Here is an 11,209-nt window from a genome sequence, read left to right on the forward strand (position 1 = left end):
TTGTCAACGCGTTGTTACACATAATCAAAGTCCCATTATCTATCATTATCTATTAGTTAAATAATTAACTACAAATCAATTAAAATATAAGAAAATTTCCTTTCTAATATATGATTTTGCCAAATTAGAGAGAACATGGATAGGGTATTTAATTTTGAATGAAGAAAATACAAGACTTAAGATAAGTAAACAATGCAAATAATATTCTGATACATCAAATATTGCAATACTTCTAATTAATTGAGTTGTAGATTAAAAAAGAGTTTAGAATTATGGAAATGTTATTGATTCATTTTTATTTATTTGGGAGAGGGAGTTTGGTGATGGCTTTCAAGAATGGGGACTCTTATTTATGGGTTTATATATAGCAATATCATTGATATATTCATAGCCTACTCAGCTGTATTGAATAATCGGCTGCTATGAGCAAAGATATTTTTTCTTTTCTATATATTTTTGTCTCCTTCAAACCTCTTCTCCTTCAACAATGGACAATAATTGACCAAATTTCAACTCCTTCAGATTCATTGACTCGGCTTCGACCCTCCATTTTTCTCCCTTCATAGCCTTCGATCCCCATTTCCTTAAATCCAGAGAGCTTCGTTTCTTTGCAATCTCCCTCCTCTTTCTCGTCTTCCAGCCCTCTCTGAAGCTTTCTTTTTAATTTCTTTCCATACCCATTTCCTCTTTTTTCAAGATTCTACGAAAAATCAGATTCCTAATACCAATTTTCCATCTGGGGTTTTCTTATTTTTGAGTTTCTGATCTTCAATTTCAGTTTGGGGGGGGTTTGTTGATTTGATCTGTAATGGGCATCTGTACAAGCAAAGGCAAATACTCACGGCAGTATGATCATTATGAACAACAACCAAAAGCCCCAGCTCAACACACTCACCGTTCGCCGGAATATCGTCAAACGGCGGGGGGGGCTAAGCCATCCGGTCCTCCCAAAAGCCCCAAACATACCCCCTTCAGGTCTGATACGATTCTTGGGAAGCCATTAGAGGATGTTAAGCTGCATTACACGATTGGAAAGGAATTAGGGAGAGGCCAATTTGGGGTTACTTATCTTTGCACTGAGAATTCCTCCGGTAAGCAATATGCTTGCAAATCCATTTTGAAGAGGAAGCTTGTGACCAAAAATGATAAGGAGGATATTAGGAGGGAGATTCACATTATGCAGCATTTGAGTGGGCAACCTAACATAGTTGAGTTCAAGGGAGCTTATGAAGACAAGCTATCGGTTCATTTGATCATGGAGCTTTGTGCTGGTGGCGAGTTGTTTGATAGAATTATTGCCAAGGGCCATTACAGTGAGAAAGCAGCTGCCTCAATCTGCAGGTCTATTGTTAATGTGGTTCACATCTGTCATTTCATGGGAGTGATGCATAGGGACCTCAAGCCCGAGAACTTTCTGCTTGCTAGCAAAGAGGAAGATGCTATGCTCAAAGCAACAGATTTCGGATTGTCTGTTTTCATTGAAGAGGGTGAGGTTCTTGCTTTGCTTATTGGTTTTCTTCTTCATGTCTTTTTGATTGGGTGTTTCTCTGTGATTGTTTTAGTTGATATTGCTCTTCTTATTGACGATTTTAGAAGGTCAAACGTGTGGGAAATTTGTGTGGCTTAAAAGTTTTAGATGGTAAAACTAGATATGTGTTTTCTCTATATTTCATTTCTACGGTTGCTCTTGGTAATCATCTATATTTCAAAGTCTTGGGGCTTTCGTTTTAGGGGAAATTCACATTTCTCCTGTATTTCCTCAATGAGTCAATTTTAGTTTTGAACACAGTTTAATAGAATTGAACTTAAATTAACGGTGCAGACATTTTCGCTAGGTTTTGTCCTTTTATTGCTAGATGTGGGCAATTCTTATACTTGGTTTGGAATATTTTGTTGGTTGAATTTTGTATGAGTTATGGATTGGTTTATTGATGCTTTACTAATTTACTTTTGAGAAGGTGTTCATTTCACCACATATTCAAGTTTAAGCCAGAAGGTATTTAAATTGAAATTTATGGGTTGAATTGACTGAGCGAACTAAATGTAGGGTTGAAAATCACTTTTATTATATATTTTGCATAGTTGCACCTAACTACTTAGTTTATTCATGCTGATGCCGATTCAATGTTTGAAAAGTTATAAGTTTTATGATTTGGTTGTTAGTAGTATTCATGTACATATCAAAAAATGACAGGTAAGAGTTAGTCAACCTCCATATAAAAACAAAGTATTGTTATAAATCAACTTATAAGTATTCGATTGACATGGGTATAGGAACTATTCTTCTTGGTCAAAGTTCAATATTATGGATTGATAACCTCAACCTTGAAGTCTTGAACTTTCCTAGGTCTTTTCTTCATCAAATAAAGCCTTCCTAGATGGCTAGGTTTGAAAAGTACATAACTCTTCTAGCACGTTTATTTTCTTTTTGTTTTAACCTTTATTTTAACAGTGGTTAATGCCTTCATCCTGACAGAATTGGCATCCAATGTTGAGTTGTATAAATCTCTTCATTTAATTATTAATTTCTTTTCTTGAAATAGATTGGCGTATGTGTTTATTTCATGAGGTGGATGGCCTCAAACATGATTAACTTTTATTTTGCGGTTTTTTAATGTTGATTTCTTAATATTATGAGGATGAAGCACAGCATTTTAAGCTTGGGCGTTTTGTATTATGATAAGTTCTCTGCTTTTCTCAATAACTCTTGCTTTGATTTCTGTGCGTAGTTTTTTTTCTGTGAATTGCTTGTAGCCTTATATTGTGAAGGGGAGTAGCACTAGTAATGGGATCACATACTGAATATCAATGATCAATCTGCCTGAAACTTCAAATATATAACAATTCAAGTTAATTATCATTTTAACAAGACAATTCAGACTTAAAAATCACTTTAACAAGATGCAAAATCCCCAAGTAAACTCTTGATAAAATTTGTTCACTTCTAAGATACATCCTCTGATGATTAATGTTATAATAGATAGTTGTAAATCTTCTCTCCTGCAAAATATGGGTCGAGGCTGGATCCATGACACAAGATAGCCTAGTTCGACCTTTCCCATCTTACTTGATAATTTGTGCGATTAAATTGCTCCAAAATCACCGAGTAACAAGTGCACTTGTGCCAAATGTACTCATACTTTGCTGAAGAGTGCGGATCGATGGAATTATATCTGCTTTCCCTGAAAAATTGGCATTTGACTTCTTTCAGGAAAGGTGTACAGAGACATAGTAGGGAGTGCTTATTATGTTGCCCCTGAAGTGTTGCGTCGTAAATATGGGAAAGAAATTGATGTCTGGAGTGCTGGAGTCATGTTGTACATATTACTCAGTGGTGTACCTCCATTTTGGGCAGGTAAAAGAAAGCATTCATTCTTTTTCTCCTTGCCATGCTCTGTCTATTAAACATCTATCACATTTTCTTTTTCTGAAAAATGTCTGGCGGCTATTGTGAATAATGTGATCTTTATTGCAGAAACGGAGAAGGGCATATTTGACTCAATATTGCAAGGACATATTGACTTTGAAAGCGATCCATGGCCACATATTTCCCCCAGTGCAAAGGACCTAGTTAAGAGAATGTTAACTCAAGATCCAGCAAACCGGATTACATCTGCTCAGGTTCTCGGTATGTCAGTATCTTGTCTGTGAATGCTTTCATGAATCCTTTGCCTAAAAAAATCTGAAAAAAGTTGGTATATGACTCTATATCATCTAACCGGGGGTATGGGATTTGTCTATCTTCTTTAGAGCATCCGTGGATGAGAGAAGGCGGAGAGGCATCGGATAAGCCAATAGACAGTGCAGTATTTACAAGACTCAAGCAATTTAGGGCAATGAACAAACTGAAGAAACTTGCCCTGAAGGTGATTGGTTATATTTTTTCTACATAGCAGAAGTTATACTTTAATGAGGGGCCGGGGGATAGAGAGTTCATGATATTAACAGGTACTTTATGATACAATTGTAGGTTATAGCCGAAAATCTTTCTGAGGAAGAGATCCAAGGCCTGAAAGCAATGTTCACAAACATGGATACCGACAAAAGCGGAACCATCACTTATGCAGAATTGAAGTCTGGACTGGCCCGGCTTGGCTCAACACTAAGTGAGGCTGAGGTCAAACAGCTTATGGAAGCGGTACTATATGATTAAACATTATCAATCACCCGAAGTTCCTTATTTGCTTTTCCTCACATGAACCGAGAGAACTTGTTTTGCTATTTCAGGCAGATGTGGATGGAAATGGTACAATTGATTACATTGAATTCATCACTGCTACGATGCATAGATACAAGCTAGAAAAAGAAGAGCATCTTTACAAAGCCTTTCAGCATTTTGACAAGGATAACAGTGGGTCAGTTTCTAATCCTAGAATATATAAGCATTCATCTGCTTTTTGAAACAACCTTTTTCAGCTTTTTGAGTATTTGCTTATCGTTCTTTCAGCTATATCACAAGAGATGAGCTAAAAGCTGCAATGAAAGATTATGGAATGGGCGACGAAGAGACTATTAGAGAAATTATCTCTGAAGTCGATGCAGACAATGTAACTTCATTCATATTTAGAGTTGGATGTTCTTGCCAGTCTTCTGTTATAACATGTAACTAATTTTTGTTCGGTTTTTGTAGGATGGAAGAATCAACTATGATGAATTCTGTTCAATGATGAGAAGTGGAACCCAACAAGCCAAACTCTTTTAACATGTAGAATGATACAGAAGACGACGAAGGGATCATCTCCTGTAGAAGAGCTTGTCTGTCGACAGCAAAATATCGAGACTACACCTAAAACATTGGTTTTCAGGTTTTAATGTGTGATATTTTTGCATAGCAATTGAATTGATGTTTATATTTTTCTGTATAATTTTGCTGGCTCGTATAAGATATATGTTTAAGGCAGTTGCTTGATGGGAGAATTTGTATTTGCCTCAATGAACTTGTTTACTTGAGTATTAATTATGTCCACTTGATCTTACTCTTTTTGGGTAAAAAAAAATGTTGACTTTGGCCAGGATTGAGTGATTTCAGATTGGATCTTATGAAAGTTGCTTATTTCTTAGTTGTTTCCTTCTTCCACCCTTTAATAAAAGGTGTCCGTTTCCCATCTTTAATGGAATGGAAAAGTCTCCATATTTTCAAGTATTTGTAAAAATAAACAACTGATGATTTTGGTTTTTAAAGTATTTGTAAAATTAAATAATTGAAAGATCAATAAGTTTTCTATGCTTAGACTATGTTGTAAGATTAGTTTAGTTCAATGAATTTAGTTAAAAACAAAATATCCTCTATTCATGGCTTGAAGATGATGCACTTGGATCATACCTGGAATGTATATAATTGTCAGTGATTCTAAGTTTATTCTGTGACCTTCGCTTAGGTTTAGAATGTCACTACGGAAAACAAAACGAAAAAAGAATTTTAGGATGTCACGTGGAGCTCTCGATAACATAAGAGCAATTCCTTACAAAGTTACAATAGACTATGTAATCAGTAATGTATTTCCTACTAAGGTTGGAAAACCATACTTCATATCTAGAACTAACATTTGCACACTCTACGACATAATTGTGTTGATATTGCCAATAATTCTGTTTGAGGAGCCAATATGCTAACCCAATCTTGTTCATGTGGCTCACGTAAGTTACGTAGGTATAATTGTTTATCTATATCATATTATCAAAGGATTTGTTGAACCAATCGAACTGGTCATGCATCGCATCGTTATGTATCATTCTGCTACAAAGGTAAAAAAGCAAACCAAAGAACACTCTGCTTGTACAAATTCTATTTACACTAAGACATTCCACTGGTAATATCTGAATCTAACTAATTGTTATAAGGTTCTTGTTTGTGTGTTTGTTTGATAAAGCAAAACCACCATTAGAATGTGTGAATGATGTTATGATAGATAAAGGTAAGAATTTTGCTTATGCTCATAATTCATGGATTTTTCATTAAGGTTCTAAGTGTACAACTTTTTTTGGTGATGAACTATTTCTACTATGGGTTGAATTTGTAACGAGATAATACCTCAATTTTGTGTCTTAAAAGTATAATGATATATCACGTACATACAAGTTTTCCTCTCCAACAAGAGCAAGCGTACAAAAGGGTTTTGTGAGTAAGCTAGGGTTGAATTCGGGGATTTAGTGGATCTAGCTAGGGTTGAATTCGGGGATTTAGTGGATCTATCAATTTAAACGCCTATAGTTCCATTATAGTTCCATCTTCTGCAATGCAATAGGTGACATGGGAAGTGGGTGAGTGTGGATATTTAATAAACTAGACAATCATCATATTGCAATAATCGATAGTAGAACTAAAATGGTTAATAGTTTCTTGGAACGGTAATAAGTATAATGCTAACTTCTAATTAAGACAAGCAGTCTGTTGATGCCCATACCACGCATATTCACATATATATATAAATGTTGAAGTTCAAACCATCACTTTTCTCTAAACAATGTATAAATAGACATTCATTTTTCAACCTTTAATTAAGACAAGTGTCATTGTCTCGGTGCCAGAAAAAGAAAGTAATTGATCTCATGCCCATATTTGTAATAGATATTAGTGGGTCTAACAAGTCTTTGTTGTCCATCGCTGCACAGCTTATGCATAGTTGTGTCTATACAACAATGCAGGAGAAGTTGCTTCCCTTATGATAAGTATTTGATCTTTGAAGATTTTCCAACAGGGGGAGATACATGAACTGTACCATATTGTTAGTCTTATCGTGTAATGTGATGCCTACGATAAGAGTTAGTATACAGGCCTTAGTGTAACGTATATGTTCTTCGTTTGTATCATGTGATAAAGGCCTGAAATTGTTAAAATGTTAAGCTAAGACGACCACCTTTCATAAAATGCTCATTCAGTTGTATCCCAAATTGTTATTCGAATTTGAAACTCCTCAAGTTACATCTCTTTAGTCGATTGGTAGTCCAAATTGAATAGCAAAATCTTGTGATGTGATTATCGTCTCCCCATGTGGAAGGTGAAGGATCGTATGGGTCTTTTGTCGTCATCGTTCTACCCATGTTGTAATTGAATGCATAATAGAATAAATTCAATACACTCACCTTGTAAAATCATATTGGACATAGGTATGACATAATAGATTCGTCGTCTGGCCGTCCTATTCAATGTATTACTGCTTTTCGACAATTGCAATGCATCACATCTGTATATATCTGTCCTATAAAACTAATTATGATCTATATGGTTGGCTTGAACGTGCAAATACGAAAGGGTTATACGATCCCGTGGTTGCAAAATTGTCCATCTAATGACAGTTAAAAGACATGCAAAGAATATGAGTTTAATCAAACAATAACAATGGAATTTGAAAAAAGTAATACTCTCCATTTTGGTTTGTTGTCAACATTAGTATACACCCAAAAGCATTAATATTTTAGCGTCTTGATTGTTTATGGTTAAATATACAACATTATAAACAATACTCATTAATGATTATAATGAGTAATGGGAAAATTTGCTTATAATTGTCATTCCTGCCTACATACCGAGCAACGTGATTTAATAACTCCCTCTCACCAGTCCATCTTGTTTTGTATACGTGAGTTGCATGGATGTCTGATACTACACAATAACCTCGCATTTGGTTGAATGTGTCGAAAGTTTGAGTCAAGCCAACAACTTATCTAGGGGATGGGTTCAAACTGGGGTTCATAGTATGAAAGTAACGCGGCAGTTCATAATATGACTATACGAGCCTCAAATATTCGAGTTAGAGCTTCTTCCATGGAGCAATTGCATGTGAACAAGAAATTTTGTATGTTTGCTCAGTCAAATGCACACAATGAGTGGTTCCACCTTTTAATGCTATTTGATCGATGACATCACAAATCCCCATCAAGTGATCATACATGATCACTGCATGTTCATTTGCACTCGCTTTCCAAACTGTTAGCTTACCAACAACATACCTAATCAAATATGGCAATAAGTACTGTTTAATTATAATGTATATTTATATATTGTATACATTCGCTCTCTGTCTTGTGAATTGTTGTTTGTGCTTTTAAACACCATATGGTAAAGTACGCTGCAGTTCAATAAAAGGTTGTTTGAACTAATGCAGTTATTGGTAGTCGTCTCACTCCTTTCAGTACTCTATTTATACATTCAACCACGTTTTATTGTCAACCATCCATATCGACGATCACCATCATGTGACTGTGCTCATTGTGTAGAGTCCAGTAAAGTGAAGAAACTCATACACTCTTTGTCTTCTATTTTAGTGATGTAAACCAAAAAATCTTTTTATTTGAATAAATAATATGCTCTCAATGTGAGAGGTGATGCTTTATTTATAGAGAAAAATAGTGGTTACATAGTAACTAACTAAGTAGTTTTAGTTAACTAATAGTCAGTTAAAACATAAACTAGAAAGCAGTAGGTTTAAGCTCTTTGATTTGCATCAACTAAGCTCAACCATACAACTCCTTATATTTATGTACTCTGAAACGTGAACCGGTGCGATACACTAAGTTTTTTAATGTCTTATCTTTGTACTTTGTGTTGAAGTTACTTGCCACATGTTGTAGATAGAACTGATGGTGCACATTTTCCTATCCATTTGATCCGTCCCTTATAGCTAATGATATGCCTTTATGTCGATATGGTATATTAGACATATCCTCTTCTTCTTGCATACAACATGATGTCATATGTAGTATATATAAACCAACCCCATATCTCAACACTTTCTTCAGGCACAACTGCATATGCAATAGGGACATATGACTGTTTGTATCGACAAAAGAAACTATTAATTATTTACCATTATAATTTTTGTCCAATATAATTAAGTAGGGTTCCATCAATTTGAAGCAGTGTTGGAATCCTTCTATTGTTGGTCAAATGGTCAAAATACATTGTGGAGGATGGCTTCATTGTTGGACCATACATCCTCATGGAACTTCCATGCGACTGTTGTAATGATTCAGAATTAATAAATTTCAAAATATGAGTTCATTTAGACAATAAATATATTATAGCTGGATTCCTCTCAATCTCCAAAAGCATTTTTTAGTTGCCTTCTGTTTCTCATGACATGCTTTTCCAATAACCCTATAGTCATTCTTCATCAATATATCATTTTTTGTAGGGTTTTAACAGTGACAGAAGGGTCGTATTTAATTACACGACAATCAAATTAGATTTCAACTTTTGATGATCTTGACTCAACCTTGAATAAACACAAGAATGTCTGCAAGTGCAACCTTCTTTGGATTCCACAACGTCAATATGTTGATGATGAAAGAATGGAATAGCTCTTGACAACATTTGTTTGATCAACTTTCGATTTAAAAACCATACCTTTCATCAACGTTTCAGGTGCATTAACACCTTCACTAATGCCTGTTTCAGGCATAAAATCTATAACCTCCATGATCAAATATATTCTTAAAGAATTGATCAGGAATTTTCTCTTCTCTCCACCGCACTATCATCTTCTGTTTTGACATAATTGTCATCATTTATGGCAATGGATGGAGGCAAAGTATCATATACAACGATGCCAGGGGTATTGTCTGCTTGATTGTGTCTTGTCTTAACATGGTTAGTTGTGGCAATGTTTTATGTCAGGGGTATTGATCTAATCAACAATAATAATCAAACTATTCACACAACAAATTTAATAAACACATATCGAAATTAAAATCTTTAAAATAAATTTTAATTGTCAAAGTCCTCTCTAGTTGGTCATGACCAACTAGAGATAAAATTTGGAAAATAATAATTCCAGCAACAAACGACAATAATATGTAGATTCACAAGAACCTACGCTTCAATACCTAAACACTACCTTTAATACTTCATTTTGATCTACTGAAAATTTATCAAACAACTAATTTTTCAAACAGACTTAAATGTTGACAGTCTTTCATAGTGTATATGTTGCAAACGAGTAATAATATTTCCATTCATATATAAAAAAAAACAAATCCTACTTCAACACCATCCATTCAACATTCTCAAAGTAACTACAGATACAAGAATCTGCAAGAGATTGAGAGAAAATTGAAAGAGATTGGAAAGGTTTGGGAGAAAATTGAAAGACTTACGAAGAGGCATAAAATTTTAGGGTCACCAAAGTTGGAGTATGAGAAATAAAATAAAAGAAAGAAACTAAGTTTCGGACTAGAAATATTCCTCCTACACCTGGTCAATGTCAGCATCAGTCAGGCATATTTAGAATTCCATCATGGTTCAGTCTTCAATGAAGGATTCAATTCTATTCCCTTAATGTCTTCCTTGAAGACTGATTCACACTTACGTTCAGTCTAATTCAGTCTTCATAAGACTGAATGAAATAAGACATCAGAAATGAAAACGAAATCATTTAAAGTTAATAGAATTAGGCCTCAGAACTTGGCCGTGGATAAAAAATGCAGGGAAACGATAAAAGATATCATAAAAAGTCACTGCTAAAATTATAATAAAGGTAAAAACAGGCGTCATTCTCAAACGCATTTTATAACACTAGGAGATGGTTATATGTAAGCCTATGTAATAGATTACTTATATTGTGATCTCTATTTTTCAAAGTGGCCCAAGGGTGAGGGAGATTCTTGTCAACATTCTTTTTACTAATTAATAAAACGAAGCCATAATATTCCATTGCAATCCTCTTATTGTTAATGCAATGTAAAAACAAACCATAACAGAAACAGACAGACTTAGCTTGCACTATATATAAAGACAATTCATCAATATAATCTCTCCTTCTCCCCACGACCCTTCGATTAAAAACTTAATTCACACACAAACAGCATAAACAGCAGACCAATTTAAGGATCCTGCTTAAAAACCATGTATCTTGATTTGATCCTTCTTGACAAGCCCGGCCTGAACAAGGAACTGAGAGACGTTCTTCCGCTGATCGCCTTGGAGCTGGATTATCTTCCCCAGCTCTTTGTCCTGCACAACATTCCCATTGCAACAGAAGTCCTTCTTCAGGTCCTTGAGGATCTTATCATAGCTGAACTCTTTCTTAAGCCCTTGAACTGTTGTTAGACACTTCTTTCCATTCCTCTGTTGGACCCTTATATGGACGTATTCTTTGGTTCCGGGGGCATCCGAGTCTTTGGCGTCAGCAAAGGGATCGAAAGCGCTTGGAATCTGGACGTCTAGATCAACCATGTAATTTGCTTGTGGTAACTAAAGGCACCCAAGAAA

At 35.0% G+C, this 11,209-nt stretch overlaps 2 protein-coding genes across 2 annotated transcripts; one reads left to right on the plus strand and one right to left on the minus strand.

Annotated features, from left to right (window-relative positions):
- The first annotated feature begins 394 nt into the window (after positions 1-394).
- LOC101215161 (calcium-dependent protein kinase) lies at positions 395-5,060 on the plus strand. The gene is made up of 8 exons (XM_004152883.3): positions 395-1,487; positions 3,212-3,355; positions 3,476-3,628; positions 3,751-3,866; positions 3,971-4,138; positions 4,228-4,355; positions 4,448-4,547; positions 4,631-5,060. Exons 1-8 carry the CDS (start codon positions 809-811, stop codon positions 4,700-4,702), a joined length of 1,560 nt encoding a protein of 519 aa, XP_004152931.1. The 5' UTR covers positions 395-808; the 3' UTR covers positions 4,703-5,060.
- A 5,539-nt stretch (positions 5,061-10,599) lies between these two features.
- LOC101214921 (protein translation factor SUI1 homolog 2) lies at positions 10,600-11,209 on the minus strand. The gene has a single exon (XM_031883556.1). The coding sequence runs from the start codon at positions 11,171-11,173 to the stop codon at positions 10,835-10,837; it is 339 nt and encodes a 112-aa protein (XP_031739416.1). The 5' UTR covers positions 11,174-11,209; the 3' UTR covers positions 10,600-10,834.

Source organism: Cucumis sativus, chromosome 3, assembly GCF_000004075.3.
Source record: "Cucumis sativus cultivar 9930 chromosome 3, Cucumber_9930_V3, whole genome shotgun sequence".
In the NCBI taxonomy this organism is placed as follows: domain Eukaryota; kingdom Viridiplantae; phylum Streptophyta; class Magnoliopsida; order Cucurbitales; family Cucurbitaceae; genus Cucumis; species Cucumis sativus.